The sequence below is a fragment of the Cladophialophora psammophila genome (assembly GCF_000585535.1).
Source record: "Cladophialophora psammophila CBS 110553 chromosome Unknown aczJe-supercont1.7, whole genome shotgun sequence".
NCBI classification, from domain to species: Eukaryota; Fungi; Ascomycota; class Eurotiomycetes; order Chaetothyriales; family Herpotrichiellaceae; genus Cladophialophora; species Cladophialophora psammophila.
In genome coordinates this window covers 454,957-472,033 of record NW_006912928.1, presented here as the reverse complement: position 1 = coordinate 472,033, position 17,077 = coordinate 454,957, and the positions used below count along the sequence as shown (strand labels likewise).

The window sequence follows — 17,077 nt, the reverse complement described above, 5'->3', positions numbered from 1 at the left end:
TTCTGGCATGTCTGTCGAATCAGGTACCACCGGCAATTCAGGTTGATAGCAAAGGTGAGGCTTTGCCCTCGTGGCCATGATTTCAAACCACGCGATGGGACACCATTCCATTCCAGACCCTGGCCACCTCCGGCGGACTGCTGTATCTCGCTACCGCCAGGAGGGGTCAAATCAAGCGGCAAAGACTGATGAATACCGTTCTCATGCTCTTATCGTTCTTGATAACGCAGACCTGTTTGGAGGTGTTTATCAGTTGACCATCTCCCGTCATCTGGCCCTTGCTGTGCGCTCTACCTCTTCCGATTCCGAGGGACCTGAACAATGTCACTCACTACCGGAACTGCAGATATGGACAAGGATATTGAGATCAGAAAAGAGCCTGTTGGCCTGATTGCCACGGCGTCTATTGACGACATCAACGCCGAGGCACGTGCTGCCACCGACAAAGAGCATGGACATTCCTTCTGGGAAGCTGCAAGGCTGTACCCAGCAGCTGTCGGGTGGTCTCTTTTCTTCTCAATTGGCGTTATAATGTAAGTGACAGTCAGTATCAAGCAGTCCACACAGCAGTAACAGCTGAATGTTTAGGTGTGCCTTTGATCCGCAACTTTTGGGCCAGCTCTATGCGACACCAGCGTTTCAGCGCGATTTTGGGTATCTCTATGAAGGAAGCTATATCGTCTCGGCTCCATGGCAAACTGGACTGAGCATGGGCTCTCCCATCGGCCAAGTCGTGGGAGCCTTCTTTGCGGCTATACCAATGGAGCTTTTCGGACGCAAGAAAACCTTTGGAGCATGTGTTATTTTTACCACTGGTTTTGTTTTTATCCAGTTCTTTGCGAGATCACTTCCTGTCCTGCTTGCCGGTGAACTGCTTGGAGGGTTGGTCTTGGGAAGCTATGCTGTTATCGCCCCGGCGTACGCTTCGGAGGTTTGCCCTTTGGCCCTCAGGGGTGTTCTTACATCCTGCACGAACATCTGCTTTGTGACAGGCCAGTTGATTGCAAATGGTGTCATCGCTGGAACACATGTGCTCGACAGTCATTGGGCCTATAGTGCGCCATTTGCCATCCAATGGCTTTGGCCACTAGTTATTCTGATTGGTTTGCCGTTTGCTCCTGAAAGGTCAGATCTCCCGGGTTTATTGACCTGCAACCATTTGCTAACGTGAAACCTAGTCCTTGGTGGCTGCAACGACAAGGCCGATTCGAGGATGCTGAAAAGGCTCTTAAGCGACTGGCCTCACCAAAGGTCGATGTTCGACCGACACTGGCCATGATTATCGAGACAGATCGATTGGAGAGGGAAATTGAGGCCGGTTCCACGGTGGGTTCTTCGTTCTTGAGTTATCGCCTCTTCTCAGAGCCTCTTGATCACTATAACTCCGCCGTTCTGGTTTCACAGACTAACAGCTGGTGTAGTACTGGGACTGTTTAAAAAGGGTCAACATCCGCCGAACAGAGATTGCCGTTGGGGTCTACACCATTCAAGTCCTTTCCGGCATTTATCTTGTCGGATATGCCACTTACTTCTTCACCCGTACGGGAAATGAACCATCCTCCTTCTTTTTCTGTCAATTGCTCACACACAGGTTCAGTTGCTGGCCTGCCCTCCGACCAAGCGTTCAACATGGGCGTCGGCTTCCTCGCAATCGGCTTCGTGGGCACTTGTCTCTCCTGGATATTGCTGATCTACTTTGGTCGGCGAACAATCTACAACACGGGCCTCGCTCTACTGGCAGTGCTGCAAATAATCATCGGAATCCTCGACTGCGCACCCAATTACGACAACAGGCCCTCCATTTCTTGGGCGCAGAGTGTCCTGATGCTGATCTGGAACTTCATCTACGACCTGTCCATTGGACCTGTGTGCTTCGTCCTGCTCTGCGAAGTCTCGGCCACTCGGGTCCGCGGGAAAACCATCGCAATCGCCACCGCCGTCCAGGCAACCGCGGGCATCGTCATGACCGTGGCCATTCCATACATGATCAACCCCGACCAAGCGGACATGCGAGGAAAACTCGGCTTCTTCTTTGGCGGACTTGCAGCGCTGTGCTTGACTTGGTCGTACTTCCGAGTCCCTGAATTGTGCGTAAACCAACCCACTCTTGTCGCCCGCCCCATGTGCATATATATATTCATATCCGCATACCCCTCCCCCGACCGCGAATGAACTGTTACTGACTCGTTGCGCGCCCATCACAGGAAAGGGAGAACTTACCAAGAAGTCGACATCATGTTCGAGCGCAATGTCAAGACAAGCGAATTCAAGCACTACGTGGTCACAGCTTGAGGTATCCGGGACGAACATTATCGTCTGACGAGATACTTTTGGTATCTGTATGGACATCTGATATTGAGAGTGTGCTCTGCTCAACCGGGATATTTGATATGGCCCAATGAACATACAGGAAGGACTACCCAGTAGGGTGTTTTAATCGACTTGTGTCCTCCATAGTAATAGGACCTGGAAGCACGCGGTCTGCATGTTGATGGGCCTCTAATCACAATCCAACGATACACACGTTGAGAGGACGGCAGTGTTCGGTCATGGAACGTCCAGCTATCATCTATCTTCCATCTTAATTCTTCTTTCCTCTTTCTCCAGGAACCAGGACCCAGGGTGTCCTTAGTCTTGGGTGTGTAGGAGGTCGAATCCATCTAATGAACTTTTGCCACGCCTATCAACGCCCCTTTGCGCCGCGAAAAAGAAAAAATCAATCACCTCCAAATTGCAAGTAAAATTGCCGACTTACTTCACTGTCGAACGCCAGGTATCATGATCGCATCAGCTTCGTCCAGTCTTCAGATTCATCACGGAAGCGGACAGTGCAGTTCAATTCAATCCAAATCCATCTCTCCGTCCGTGCCTCCACCCACAAGCATCTTCCTCTTCCTCTTTTGCCTGAGCCTCTCCTCTCCAACCACTCTGCTGGCCTCCATCTCCCTCTTGACCTGTTCGACCATCGGCTCCATCTCCGCTCTCGCAGCCTCCAGGTCGGCCAACTCCTTCTTAATCAAGTGCTCACCCTGGGCCACAACCTTGAGATCCTGTCTGCGTCGTGCATCTCTCTGTGCCTTGCCGCTCAATCTCCTCCTGGCATATACTCTTTCCCTCCGTGCCCTGATCTCCTCAATTCTCTCCATGGCCTTCAGGGTCGCCTGGACCAGATTCCGGTCATACTTCACGGGCACATTGCGCCTCTTCGCAAATTGTGAGAGCAACAGGTTTTGATCGACGATCATTTCTTTCCCACGGAGGGCGCGGTGTGTCTTCGTCCACTTCAGTTTGCGAGGTTGACGCTTCATCTTGAAGTTCTTGTGGCATTTCGACCGGCAGAAGCGGAAGACTTTAGCGTCGTTGCGGACGAAGGTTATTCCCTTGGAAGGGTAGACGGGACGGGAGCACAGATGGCAGGTTTCGATCCTGGTAGATACCGTAGGTGTTAGCACGAACCAAAAAAAAAAAAGAAATGTGGGTGGAGAATTTTGGTATGGCGAACCTCATGGCGACGGAGGTGATTTGCAGGCTGTAGGCAGTAGTAGATTGAGGATTTTCGATTGAGGCAACTTTCTAGGGTCGCAGCTCTGGCGCAGTGACAATGGTTGTGGTTGCTCTTCGTTGACTCGGTCTGCCCGCTACCTGACGACCTGGAGAACTGATTTTAGACGACGGGGGAGGGCTATCGTCTCCCACGACATGGAAACGAACACGGCGGAAAATCTTTGCCAAGGCGTGGAAAAACTATTCGGAGCTCCCAAGGTTCCCCTCTCAGGCGGCTTTACCGCTTTTGGAATAGTGTGGTGCCTCCCGCTGCGAAAGGAGCATCGACGAGTATCAGCACCATCAGCCCATTGTCACGTGTACAGCGCTACAACGTTCGAAAGGTTCCAACTATATGCACCCAGGAAACTCTTCTACAGTACCAGAAGAGGGATGATTATGTCCGCTTGTTGGAACCGAGTGACCGTCATATGGCAAGGTCCCACTCCCATGAAACCCTTCTCTGTATCAACGATCACCGAAGTTGTGGGTGCCCCAGAAATGGTTCTCAGCATCAAAGCCACTCTGAACTCGACCAAGATATACACAATCCTGCCCAAGGAGCTCAAGCGAATGAGCCATATCCGTCCCAGAGTGGAGGCGCTCGCCCTGGGCCCGAGTTCGAGCCCGTCCAGGCGCAAAGCGTCAACCGCTTGTTTCAGCTGCAAGATCCGGAAATCCAAGGTGACCTGCCTCCTCGGTATGCTCGACCGTGTTCTTCTGACATTTGCGTCCTCATCAGTGTTCTGCGGGCAACCCTTGTAGCGCTTGCAGTCGATCGGGACTCACATGTGTATATGACGCAACTCTTGATAGGCGACGCAAAATCCATTGGGAGCGAGCCGAGACAGAATCCGCGCTCCAGAAGGAGATGGTGCAGCGGCTTCTCCAACTGATCTATTCCGGGGATGATGAAATCCGAAAAAGGCTCAGAGATGATTCTCAAATTCAAGTGCTTGCAGAGAGACTAGGCTTGGACGAGCCCGAACTAGCAGCCACGTCGTCAGCCTCGTCACACGCCGAGCAACACGAACCCTGGTTTTTATTCCAAGCTCGAACGACAGATCGAGAGCAGTTTGAGGACGACGTGAGTCAGAAAGGAGAGTTGACACGGCGGCGGGCGATTCTCTTGGAAGGAACCCCTGAAGCCGCGCCTGAGGCAGGTCCCTCTAACATATTGACCAGTCCAGCCGGTTCGTACGATGACCAATGGTATCTGCCAATCCTGTCCGATGCAACTCTGCAGACACTCAGGCCAACCGACCCCAGAGATCAATATCGAATCTTTTGTTTGAGGGAGCACGAGACTCCAAGCATAGAGTTGATCAGCATATTCGGTGATTTCCCCTTATTATCAACTGAGACGGATACAGGTCAGGGTTTGCTGGTACAGCGGCAGCAGCTGGTCAATCTTGACATTCCGGAGTACCTCGTCCAGCCGATGCTGTTCGAGGGAGAACGATGTCCAATGGCTGCAGCATATACTGACTTTCGGGACTATGGACGGAGACAACTGGCTGCCGGGTTTCCCGTCGAAGTTGTACTGGGATCTTCGCAAGTCGACTTGGCCCTCTATTTTCGCGAGCGCCGGCCTGACGATCCACATACGCCGGCGACGTGGGCTTGCGAGTACATGCGTCTCCTAAAGAACTTTGACATATATGTCGCATTGGCGTGGGTTTCCACCTATGCCCATTTCATGCGTGTCAGTCTCAGGCCAGTGAAATTAAGGAGAAAAACGGGGGAAAGCGACTCAGCTGACGGACTAATAGTGGACAATTGCACCTTCGGCTGAGACATACGCCCTGCTCCCAGATGCGATGAAACCGACCCCCCTTCAAAGACTAGTCCGTCATCACCCCGGCGTGGATCTGCCGATATTGTAAGTCTCTCCCACCTCTCTTACATAGTTTTGCTCTGCATGCTAAACGCCTGGGTGTTTGCCTTTTCCCCAGCCCCGAGATGCGCGACGGACTGATCCAAGACATGCGCGACTACATCATGGCCATCCAAACTCTCGGATGCAGCGTCAACTGGGCACACGGACTGGAAGCGGCGATCACGACGGACCCGGAGACCGGGACCATGACCCTGTCAGACACCTTTGCCAGCCACATATGTAGCCTGTCGCACTGGTCCATCAGCCAGAAGTTTGCCGACGTCTTTCCTGAAATGCGAGGCTATTATCACGTCGTTGAGCAGGACACGATACCCGTTTCTGAGGTCGATGTCGAAGCGTTCCTTGCACGAAGGAGGGCACGAAAGGAGTCCTAGATTTGAAGGGGACGCGATGATCAAGGACGGACATGCGGCCATCTGGTACGCGAGGAAAAAAGATCGATTACAGATCGACGAGGGGAACGGGAAGAACTATAAGGAAACAATTGTACGTAATATCACGAATCATGAGGTAGTGAGCTGCGCGAGCAAGCGGACTAAGGCCAATGCTAAGGATATTGATTCCGGCCACGGTGGTTCTTTTTTTCTCTACGCCGATCCCGGATACCTCATCCATGAAGTACCAAGTTGGATGGTCCCGAATATACTCCACACAGTGGTCCAAACGGTATTTGGTTTGGAGGGAGAACATATTCCCATATACACATGCCCCGATGACCCTTGTGAGACTGTGCCATTTTTTTCCTGAAGTACGCACCCGCATAGGTAGTCGTCTGGCATTCCGTACTCCGTACTGTATGAGCCTCGACTTCTCAGCCCACTAGCCGCATAGCCCGGCCTTGGACAATTTGACACCACCGGCTCATGACGGCGCACCACCCTTGAAACCTTGACGATCGCCTCTGGTACCTTGGTGTGGGCGAGAGCACGGCCGCAACACCAGGCTAGTCCGCTCCTGACATGACTACGTCGCAGTCGTTTACGTTGCAGCTAATTTCCCCCTTTCCTACCTCGTGTTTTTTGGTCCTAAGCTGACACTTTATCGGGAGTCTTCAGGCCGGCAGGACGAACACCTGAAGACACAAGTACGAGGTTGAGTGAAGGTCGTCCAAGGGGCCCCGAACATGGCTGCAACAAGGTAGTGCCAAAGTCCGTGACTTGGTTGAACGGCGGGAGGAAGGAACATCCAAGGGGGACGTCAAAAGCCAGCTGCCTGATGCTGTATAGTAGCTTGAGAAATAGCCCTTCTATGTTCGTGCTTCCCGAACGTCGTACATTTATCCTTAGATCTGGATGGAGAAAGTAGTACAGTGGAAAGTAAAAGGGGGGCCACTAAGGTAGTTAGTCGTAGATGACGCTGCTTTAGGATCGAAATCTTCCTGATGGCAAGGCTGAGAGAGCAAGGGGGGATCCCTTACCCAGCTCGCAAGGCCCCTTGTGTCTCTCGCATCCTTCCTGCTCGGGAAAGAGAACAGCAGTGATGGATAGAGAAACGATCTTTCTTTCTTCATTGTTTTCTCGTCTTGGAATGTTCTGCCACTCAATTCTGTCAGGATACCAGACCATTCCCCAGTGCTAAGTCCTGCTTTGTTTTGAGGATCTTTCCAGCTTCAGAGTTCACATCGTAAGCGAACAGCCATTCTCTTATGTTGTTCCTGTCGTTGACTCTGGGCAAATCTTGTGGTTTCGCCACCTTGACCAGCTCTGCCCACATGATTCCAACCGCATCCTCAAAATATGGACAATGGCTAATCAACTGCACGGCCGAAGCTCTCGGATATCTCAACTTGAAGAACAGTTCCAATCTCCTGGTGATACTCTCTATACCGGTTTCGCTCATCTCGCTAAACAAGGCTCCCAACGCGCCTGCGTCCTCGATACACATACCCGCGCCTTGACCTTGATTCGGCAGCATTGGATGAGCTGCATCTCCCACCACAACGAGCCTTCCCTTGAACCACGTCGGAAGGGGTGGTCTCTCGGCAAGCTTCCACACGGGCAAAATCTCACTCGTTTTCTCCGCAAGCTTTCCGATATCCGGATGAAAACCTTCGAGTTCACGGCGGAGACTTTCGCGATTGCATTTAAACCGAGACACTTGTTCCGTGACCTGTTCGTGGGTGGTTACGCGGGAGTACATACCGTAGTTGATCTCGCTGTTATCGCGAACAGGATATTGCAGCAGCCAGCGATTGCGGTCAGGGTGGACGAACCAGGTGAATTGGCCTGAGGAGGCAATGAGGTGTGCGGTTTGCGGGTCGGAGAGAACGGCAGAGGAGGGGAGCATGAAACGGATGATGGTGGTGCCTGTGTGAGAGATGTCGTAAGCGGCAGCGTTTGAGCCGAGTAGACGGTGAGGTGCAAGCGAGTGTACCCCGTCCGCTGCGACGACCAAGTCTGCCTTGTCCTTTGTACCATCTCTAAGCGTTATGTTCCCTTCATCGGGCTCGTATGCGGCAACATCAGCAGAGTAGCTGATGGTCACGGGCCGTCCTGGCCCATCTTGCTGAGTTGCTAGGTTGAGCAGGGCTTGTTGGAGGTCGATGCGATGAGCGTAGTACTGTCGGCTTCCGCCCGCAAGCTTCTCGTATAGGCCGGGCGGGAAACTCATTATCTCCTCGAAAGTGTCGCCCTTGACCATTTTGAATGTCTCGGCAACGTTGATGTGGTACTCTGCATAGTCCAGTCCCCATGATGTGAGCACCTTTGAAGCATTAAAGCCGATAACAACCCCGGCGCCAAAAGCTGTGGCGGTTGGCGCTCTCTCAAATAGGTGGACATCATGGCCAGCACGGCGTAGTCCAATGGCTGTACACAGGCCGGCGATGCCGCCACCAACTACAATGACCTTGAGAGTCGCTGCTGAAGACATGAAGCCAGTCAAGATACGGCGGAAGAGACCCTTGGCTGGTCATTTCTACAATCCTAGATTGTCAGTCAAGTAATTCAGCGTAGATATATCGCCAAGGGATCCAGGAGGGGCGTCTGCAGGAGGCACCGTGTTTACAAAACATGAAAGCATGCTATCCTGGATGTAAATGCCTCGGTTTGAGTGTCAGGGTCTGGTCCAAGCTCCGGAGGGTCGTCGGAAAAGCTTGCGCAGGCGAAGCAGCTGTTTGTCAATACTCCACACCGAGTACAAGGTGGAGATGGAGCTTCCCCGCGTGAGCGGGAAGGGAGAGGCTAGAGCCCCTTGTCTGGGGTACAAGGAGGCTGGTGTTGTAAGTCGAAAAGGATGCAAGTGTAGTGATTCTATAAAGGATTCGAGGGAAGTTAGTATCAAGGCGAGGACGTGAATTCTGTTTGTTGCCGGGACAACACCCTCTGAGCCTTTATCAAATGGCGAAGACCAACTGCCCTGTTCAACTATTTTGCTTCTCTACGAGGTACAGTATTTCTCTATGGACAACGTGCCAGCTTGGCAGGTCAACATCCCGTATATTTACCCGAAATATCGAGAGAGCTCAATATTGGAGGAGCAATGTTCTAGAAAGGACCTCGCCGACGGGGGGTCTTGCGATACAGCCAACCAGAGTTCAGAGGGAGCCTCAAATCGAGACTAAACCAGCAGCAGGCCTTCAAATGCCACACTCATCTAGTGCTTCCCGTACAAAGAGAATGGTAGTGCTTCCCATCACACCCCGGGTGCAAACTATATCCAGGGCCACGGATGTCTTATCAAGTATGGCTAAGTGATGGGATGTGTCAAAGGACAGTCGTCCCATGATTTTGGATCTCACTATCCGGGCAGCTAATTTGATTATGGCATCGGATCAGACCGATCGAGAGGGACCAAATCATCCTTTCTTTCAGATCATTGGCTTGATTGCCGTTGTTGCAACTTGATCTCTGTGCCCGATCACTCGCTAAAAGGAGGTACATACCAACCTTGACTCGTGGCGTTGGAAGGACGCCTGGGTCAATGCCAATGATGGACATCTCCTAGCCTCGACGCTGAGACACGATACGGGGCTGCGAGAGTGTGTACTAAACCAAGCACCATTTGAGATGAGGACGCGCCACTGACCTCGTTCACGGATAAACGGAGCCAATGCGATGCCAAAGCCACGTGGTGGCTGAAGAAACAGCATGGCGCTGAACTGCGAGAAAGTCCGACTAGGTATGGACGGCTGTCTCTGGAGTGAAGCTAATTAGCTGCCAGAGTGAGAACTCGCACTGCAAGCGAAACTCTTGATGGTCTTGTTGGCGATAACAGTGGAGGATTCTGACCGCTGACACCGTCTGTTCGAAGGGGGTCAACAATTCCCTAGGCCAGCTTCGTGGTGCCGTCAAAGTCTATTTTGGCAACGGATGCTCGATATTGCAATCTGCGCCCTTTCTGCAAGACCGAGATGATTTGTCTCGCATCCCTCATCGATGTTTATCTAAAGGCTGGCTAGCGAGGCTCGAATCAATTGGCTGACGAGGCAACCTGCGGACAAGTCCCGAATTTCCTTATCTTTCGAAGCTTACCGCTACGAGCAGGTACCAAAAGCTTATATCCCTGGTGGGTGTTGGCAAGGTGTTGGTAGGTAGTAGTTGGGATGCATTTGTACTCGCCTCCGAGAATGGACGCTGAGGTCTAGATTGTGTTGCTAATTTCACCATTCACCTTGTCGCCGAGTACATGATATTATTTGGTCAAGCCGGGTTTCCTCTCGACTGTTTGTCGTCCTGACATCCTTCTCCCTCTCCCGTGCTTTTCGAAACCTGGCAACCCTGAAAAATGGCGACTTTGGACGACAGTCTTCCCAAGAAAGAAGGGCTATACTCGGCCGAGGCAGTCGGCAGCGACAACAGCAGCGATGCGATCGATCAAGATGAAAAAGACATGGCGAGGATGGGCAAGAAGCAGGAGTTCAAGCGCAACTTCAACTGGATCAGCAGTGTCGGCTTCACCTCGTGCACAATGGGCACTTGATAAGTCTTTTCCTGTTCCCCTCTGCCAACCTCTTCATAGTAGGACTAACAGCTGCTACACGGAGTTTGTCGCCTTGAACAATTTCCAAATGCTCGTCGACGGCGGCACAGCCGGCATGTTCTGGAGCTACACTTGGATCATCACGGGCCAATTCTTCATCGTCCTCAGCCTTGCCGAGATGGCTTCAATGGCGCCCACGGCGGGAGGACAGTACCACTGGGTCAGCGAATTTGCGTCAAGACGCTACCAAAAGGGTCTCAGCTACACTTCGGGATGGCTTAGCTCTCTCTGTTGGCAATCTTTTGTCGCTTCCGACTGCATGTTCGCGGCCCAGCTTGTCATGGCGCTGGTCCAGCTCGGGAATCCGGACTTTGACATTAAGAACTGGTACACCGCGCTCCTGAGCATTCTCATCGGCACTTTGGTGACTGCCATCAATGTCTGGGGTGCAAAGAAGCTGGCACTGCTGGAAAACGTCTTCGTCGCGCTGCATGTTGCCGGGTTTTTTGTCGTTCTCATCACCATTGCCGTCGCATCGCCCAAGAACGGTGGGAGAGAGGTTTTTCTCACTTTTACCGACAATGGTGGTAACTTCCCACTGAGTACGTTGAGCCTTACACAGCCAACTACTGTTGTCTTTTCCTATCCGTTGCAAAGAATCTTTACTCGAGTTGATGCATCATACACTGACCTTGAGTGTCTGTAGTGGGACTCGCTGTCATGGTCGGCCAAGTACCTGCCATGTGGAACGTCCTGGCCTCTGATGCCGTCGCTCATCTCTGTAAGCACACAGTTCCATCTCCTCCCGGCGCCGATTTGAAGCAGTCCACTGACCCGCAAATGCAGCGGAAGAAGTCAAGAACGCCAGTGTGGTCACGCCGAAAACTATGTTCTGGGCATACATGTTCAACATTCCTCTCGCGTTCGCCATGCTGATTGTCTTCCTGTTTGGCATGACCGACGTGGCCACTGCCACCACTGAAGCATTCCCGTTTGTGTGGATCTTGCAAAACTCTCTCAGCACGGCGGGTGCTCAAGCCATCACGGCCATCATGTTTGTAAGGTTTCACTGGCGAAATTCGTTTTGTTCAGCTACTGTTCCACGGTCACTAACTAGATTGTCACGCCCCAAAGATCTTAGTGTTCATGATCTCCACCAGCTGCTTCGCCTCGACTTCGCGACAACTTTTCGCTTTCGCCCGCGACGACGGAATGCCCTTCCCAAACTGGATGAAGAAAGTCAACCCGCAGCTCAACGTTGCTGCCAACGCATGCTACGTCACCTGGGGGTACACGGTGGTCATGAGTCTCATCTACCTGGGAAGTCCCGTGGCATTCAACGCGATCATCAGCCTGGCCATCGTGGCGCTGATGGCCACATACGCAATCAGTATCGCCTGTGTGCTTTGGCGCCGCATCTCGCTGCCAGAGACTCTCCCGCCGGTCTTTTGGAGCCTGGGCAAGTGGGGGATCCTGGTCAACGGGCTCGGCCTCACTTATGCCACCTTCGCTTTCTTCTGGGCATTTTGGCCCATATACTGGAAACCCAACGCGGAAGAGGTGAGAAGACCGTTCCCATTGACGCTTTGACCGGACATGAAAAGAAAGCGCTGACATGAGATTTTCCAAACAGATGAACTGGGCGATCGTCCTCTTTGCTGGAGTCATGTTGATTTCGGCGGTCAACTACGTCTTCAGCGCCCGTCGCAAATACAAAGGTCCCGTGGCGACGTGCGAGGGTCGTCAGGAGGGTTGATCAGTCGCTCGTCTGAAGGCTGATCGGTGTGGAATCAATCTTCCTCCCTGCTCTTTTGGCCGCGGTCGAATAGAACAGGCAACTCGGCACATCCAAGAATAGCTCAACCAAACCCTTTTATTTGATGCAGGCGATAGACTAGCGCGTTGCGAATATAGAACAGAAAGAATATCAGTGTTCGCTCACTACACAACAATAGCTACCTGTGTATCTAACCCGTGAAGTCACCTCACGAAGGAGAAAGGCCTGCCCACGCAAAAGGGCAATCGCCCTCCGGGAACCATTCATTCAGCTATTGATGGACAATTTACATATCCTTCAATCAAAAAGCTCTGCCTTTCTGCTCACGGCCCCGTTCTGGAAGGGTTATATTCGCAAAGACAAAGTGCAAGTATGTCATTGCTGATGTATCCCACCCCACCATTTTGGGGGAGGATCTCCGGGGTGCGTCCGTCCGTCCCAACTAGGTAGGTAGTTACACAGCTTGACAGGCCCCAGGTAGACATGTATCAGGTAACTAACTTGGATGGGCATTATATTGTCTTGTCCCGTCTTGTCTGGTTCTTCGTGGCGGGCCTTGGGCCGTGGCAAATATGTCGCCGTCAGCTTAGGCTTACCACGCGTGGGATGATATAAAACCGGGGTTGCCCCTCGCGGCGGAGGAAAAGAATGAAGAGAACAGGAACAACCAGGCGTGTAAGTAGGTAGCCTTGCCAGTGCCGAATACCGATACAACAGTTTGGTTGAGATCACGTTTTTATTTGTATCCTTCGGGCAGCCACATATCATCGTATCAACATGTCGGTCACAACGACCGCGACAACAACAACAGCATCTGCCCCAGCTGTTGAGGCCATTTTCCGGTACGAGGAGCCTGACCGGTCTGTCCCCGCCGAGGAGCGGAGTTTTTTCTCCAGGCCAGCACCAAGAAACCTCAGGGAGGAGAAATTGACCCTCAACGACTACCGGACCGACACGAAGTTGGCCAAGGGTGCCGAGGGCCTCCACAAGCATGGTTTCACGGTCGTCGAGCACTACATTGACCCCAGCGCGTGGGCGACCGAAGAAGACATCCTGCAGACATACATCCCGGCGGTGCAAGAACTTGTCGAGACCGTGACCGGGTGCAAAACCGCAATCGTCAACAATGTCGCTTTTCGCCGTAAGAAGGCGCGGGAATATGACGCTGACAGGACCTTCTACCATCCCCGCGGCGGAGAGCTGGACAAGATGATCAGTGCACTTCCGTCTGACCGTCCAATGAGTAGGTTGACCCCGTCATTCTTCTTCTCCGGAATCATCTTGATAGAACCAGAAGCATGCTCTGACTATGTACTCCTCGACACTGTAGTTTCCCCGCAGGAGCCGGAAAGATCTCTCGAACCGGCCCGCGCTTTGCACGTGGACTACACGCTCAAAGGTCTCCGCGACACGATCAAATACTGCCGCGCCGACTTTGCTGAAGCGGGCGCCGAGGCGATCAAAGCCCACGAGGCAGGAAATCGAGGACCGCGCGTGGCGGCGTACAGCGTGTGGAGGCCACTCAAGACAGTGAAGCGGGATCCCATTGCCGTGTTGAATTGGAAGTCTCCGGGCAATATCCACAACGACCTCCATACCTTCGACTACCGGGCCAAGGGCTTCCAGGGAGAATATCTGCTCGAAGCATACACCATCTCGCGACCGCAAAAGCGCGAGGACCACGAATGGTACTACGTCTCTGAACAGAAGCCGCACGAGGTGATGATGATCAAGTTTGCAGACACGGACAGTGAGCACGATAAGGACGTTGCAGCCGCTGGGGGACACGGAAGTCCCTTCGTCGTAGGCACTGAGGATGCGGAACCCAGAGAGAGCATTGAAGCCAGGGTGTTGGCATTTTGGTAGGATGTTGCGGGTGTGGCACTGAGAAGTAGATATCTACGTAGGCAGTTTTGCGTTTTCTATGGGTCGTCGGCCTTTGGGCGGACAGAACGATGAAAGCGGGGAGTGTCAGTCTATCACCGTGCCTGCATCGGCCTTTGATGGGTCTTCCAAGAACAGCGAGGCAGCGAGGGCAGATATGAATGCGGCGGAGCATAGAGCCTTAAAAGTGCTCTTCGCTTGACGCATTAAATGCTCCGCGGTAATATCTCGGAGAATTCGCGGCATCGGGACTTCCACATGCGGAAAACCAGCCAGCTTTCTAGAAACCGAATCTTTTTCATTCCGCAGCGATTGTCCATGCCGTCCACCTCTTTAGCAGCGGGTTGAGCTGCTTGATTCTTCTTCCTCGACACGACACAACGTTGGTACCGACTCATCCTCTCCACTAACCACATCTCCTTATCATCGAAGATCCTCGTCACCTTTTAAAAAGAAGGAAAAGCGTCCTGCACCGTCTTCTCGACCGCAAAACAAAATGGCCTCGACACTCGCTATCGGCGTGGGCATCGCCGCCGCCGCATTCTTTGTACGTCCCTCTCGTCATCTTGAACTTCCTTCCCCTCTCTGTCCGCTAGCATACTAACAACCCATCACAGGGCCGTGCTGGCCTGGTCGCATTCCGTCGCTGGCGCAACCCCAACGGGCTCAACGCCCTTGGTCGGACCTTCTACAAGGGCGGCTTCGAACCCAAGATGACGCGGCGAGAGGCATCGCTCATCCTTGACCTCAGCGAGAGAACACTCACGAAGGAGAAGATCCGAAAAAATCATCGAGCATTGATGCTGTCGAATCACCCGGACAGAGGCGGCAGTCCGTACTTGGCCAGCAAGGTGAACGAGGCAAAGGAGTTTTTGGAAAAGAACGGGTGATGAGGATAACCGAGACGAAGGGTGTAATCAAGAAATCATTCTACAAACGCCCTGGACTTCGGGGTAGATCCATTTATGGCTTTCACGGCGCATAGCGCGGGCGTTGTGACATGGAGGCGTATATATACGGGCAAGAAGAGCACGGCGTTATTAATGGCTTTGCACATGGATATTACATCTTCAGAGACGAATCCAAGTTTTTATCTCGTCACTGACAGGTGTTTGTCCAAGAAGCGGAAGACGTGTACAACAAAAGAGAGCATGTATATATCTCCGCTCCACAGGGACGGGAATCTCCAGCGGCATGAGGAGAAGGCGGAAGTTTTGTATATCAACGGAGCAAAGGATGGAAGGGTAGGCGACAGACGCATTCAGAACGAAGAGATTTCTGTTGACAACGTCGTACCCCGTTACTTCACTCTTCTGGCCCCTTGTTCAATCCTTCTTCCCCCTGAAGCCCTACTTCATTGTTTGAACCTGAGAGTTTCTCCGAAGAAGAAGGAGAAGAGGAAGCAAAGGTGTGAAGAAGAGCAAAGACTCGAGAACAAGGAAATGTCTCCTCCCCGGCCGCGAATACGGAGTTCCTTGGACCGTGCTCCATATGTTTCCATGCGGCTGTCCTTGGTTGTTTATCTAGGCGGTGGATATTACGTGGTATTCCTCCTGCTGCTGGTGATAGGTAGTATACATCCTGTTCTGTTCTGTGCGAGGTCCGTCTTTCGCGTCTACTTCTAGTACCCTACTGTAGGGGGTGTTATATTCCCGGGCTGCTCTGGTTGCGGGTGTACTCCTTCTCTTGGGCCTGTTCCTGTTCCTGCTCCTGCTCCCGTTCCAGGTGTTAATGTTAGTGTCACTCCCGATCTGAATGCTCATGGCACCGCGTACCCAACACGCTCCGAACACGATGTAGAAGTATGGAGATGGAGTAAGGCTTGGGATCAGCCCTCGAAGCTCGCACACGTCTTGAATCGCTCCTCCAAAAATCTGTTGAACTCTTCTTCAGCCTCCCACACAAGCACGTGGCCCTTGTCCTCCCAGACTCGAAACACGCAGGATCCCCGCCCTGTATTGTCGGATTTATCGGCGGCGGGGTCCTCGGAAAGCTCGTCGCGCAGCATCTCAAAGTGGCGGAAATCAATCATGCGATCAGTTGTGCCGTGCGCCACGGCGATCCTCTCCCTGCCCACCAGATCGCCCATCTTCTGGATCTGGTGGGCCGACTTGTGGTGCCACCCGGCCGCAATGGCCTGCAGCATGAAGCCCTTCTTTGTGAATCCTTCCTTGTCCATGCGCTTCTGCAGCTCGCCGGCAGCGAAGCGGTCGCGGTTAGTGGGGAAGTTGTGCTCCGGGTGCTCCATGTCCGGTGCCGCGAGGAACTCCTCGGAGAAGAGGCGGTGCGCGATCTCGTCCAGCTGCACGTCGATGTCGCGCGGGATGAACATGTTGATGCGCTGGCGGAGGTTTTGCACGAAAGGTACGGTGCGCACAATACGCGGGGCCGTCGAGATCAGCGATAACGAGGCAATGTGTTGCGGCAGGATAAGGGACAATTCTTGGGCGATCATGCCACCCATGCTGACGCCTATGATGTGCAGGTCTCGCTTTGGAGGAGTGGGACTCGTCTTGACTGTGTCGGATCCTTCATGATTGGGAGATGCAGAGGAAACAGACGACGGTGGAAGCCAGCCGACATGTTCGAGCATGTCAATCACGTCTCGAGCCATCTCAGACGTGGAATAGAGGCACGCAGGCTTGTCGCTGAGACCCATTCCACGGTTGTCAAACACGAAGCACGAGTACTTGTCAGGCCGGTCGTGGCCGAAGTATTTGGTCTGCCGTTTCCAGGCCGTGCGGTAGGCGGCGAGGCCCATTATCCACTGCGGATGAAGCTGTCAGCGTAGGTCTTAATGTGGAGGTAACCGCACGGACAGGAATTGTCCTGAGTTGACGGTCAAGACCAGGGATAACAGAGCTGATGAGCCGTTCACGCGGGTCGGCGTCTCCAAGACAGACAGACCACATCCTCTCTCTAATAGAGCCTGATTTCTCTTTCCCCCAACATGATGCGGTCCTGTACATAGCCAATTGACCCAGTTTTGCGACAAGTCTCGTGGTTTTCCAACCTCTCGATCATTTCATGATGCCGGAGCACTCAATTCAATA

The 17,077-nt window shown here is 52.9% G+C and overlaps 8 protein-coding genes across 8 annotated transcripts; 5 read left to right on the top strand and 3 right to left on the bottom strand.

Moving 5' to 3' along the window:
• Positions 1-321: 321 nt before the first annotated feature.
• A1O5_05181 (uncharacterized protein) lies at positions 322-2,292 on the top strand (the record flags this gene model as incomplete). Its single annotated transcript, XM_007745783.1, has 6 exons — positions 322-533; positions 589-1,125; positions 1,179-1,326; positions 1,422-1,539; positions 1,598-2,087; positions 2,205-2,292. The coding sequence occupies 6 exons, from the start codon at positions 322-324 to the stop codon at positions 2,290-2,292; spliced, it is 1,593 nt and encodes a 530-aa protein (XP_007743973.1).
• Positions 2,293-2,840: 548 nt separating this feature from the next.
• A1O5_05180 (large subunit ribosomal protein L24e) lies at positions 2,841-3,507 on the bottom strand (the record flags this gene model as incomplete). Its single annotated transcript, XM_007745782.1, has 2 exons — positions 2,841-3,426; positions 3,503-3,507. 2 exons carry the CDS (start codon positions 3,505-3,507, stop codon positions 2,841-2,843), a joined length of 591 nt encoding a protein of 196 aa, XP_007743972.1.
• Positions 3,508-3,993: 486 nt separating this feature from the next.
• On the top strand, positions 3,994-5,817 carry A1O5_05179 (uncharacterized protein; the record flags this gene model as incomplete). Its single annotated transcript, XM_007745781.1, has 4 exons — positions 3,994-4,304; positions 4,360-5,248; positions 5,316-5,425; positions 5,499-5,817. The coding sequence occupies 4 exons, from the start codon at positions 3,994-3,996 to the stop codon at positions 5,815-5,817; spliced, it is 1,629 nt and encodes a 542-aa protein (XP_007743971.1).
• Positions 5,818-6,991: 1,174 nt separating this feature from the next.
• On the bottom strand, positions 6,992-8,314 carry A1O5_05178 (uncharacterized protein; the record flags this gene model as incomplete). Its single annotated transcript, XM_007745780.1, has 1 exon — positions 6,992-8,314. The coding sequence occupies one exon, from the start codon at positions 8,312-8,314 to the stop codon at positions 6,992-6,994; it is 1,323 nt and encodes a 440-aa protein (XP_007743970.1).
• Positions 8,315-10,168: 1,854 nt separating this feature from the next.
• A1O5_05177 (uncharacterized protein) lies at positions 10,169-12,119 on the top strand (the record flags this gene model as incomplete). Its single annotated transcript, XM_007745779.1, has 6 exons — positions 10,169-10,344; positions 10,406-10,965; positions 11,070-11,144; positions 11,210-11,421; positions 11,498-11,923; positions 11,997-12,119. The coding sequence occupies 6 exons, from the start codon at positions 10,169-10,171 to the stop codon at positions 12,117-12,119; spliced, it is 1,572 nt and encodes a 523-aa protein (XP_007743969.1).
• A 798-nt stretch (positions 12,120-12,917) lies between these two features.
• A1O5_05176 (uncharacterized protein) lies at positions 12,918-14,006 on the top strand (the record flags this gene model as incomplete). Its single annotated transcript, XM_007745778.1, has 1 exon — positions 12,918-14,006. One exon carries the CDS (start codon positions 12,918-12,920, stop codon positions 14,004-14,006), a length of 1,089 nt encoding a protein of 362 aa, XP_007743968.1.
• Positions 14,007-14,520: 514 nt separating this feature from the next.
• A1O5_05175 (DnaJ like subfamily C member 19) lies at positions 14,521-14,914 on the top strand (the record flags this gene model as incomplete). Its single annotated transcript, XM_007745777.1, has 2 exons — positions 14,521-14,571; positions 14,642-14,914. The coding sequence occupies 2 exons, from the start codon at positions 14,521-14,523 to the stop codon at positions 14,912-14,914; spliced, it is 324 nt and encodes a 107-aa protein (XP_007743967.1).
• A 938-nt stretch (positions 14,915-15,852) lies between these two features.
• On the bottom strand, positions 15,853-16,785 carry A1O5_05174 (uncharacterized protein; the record flags this gene model as incomplete). Its single annotated transcript, XM_007745776.1, has 1 exon — positions 15,853-16,785. The coding sequence occupies one exon, from the start codon at positions 16,783-16,785 to the stop codon at positions 15,853-15,855; it is 933 nt and encodes a 310-aa protein (XP_007743966.1).
• Positions 16,786-17,077: the final 292 nt, after the last annotated feature.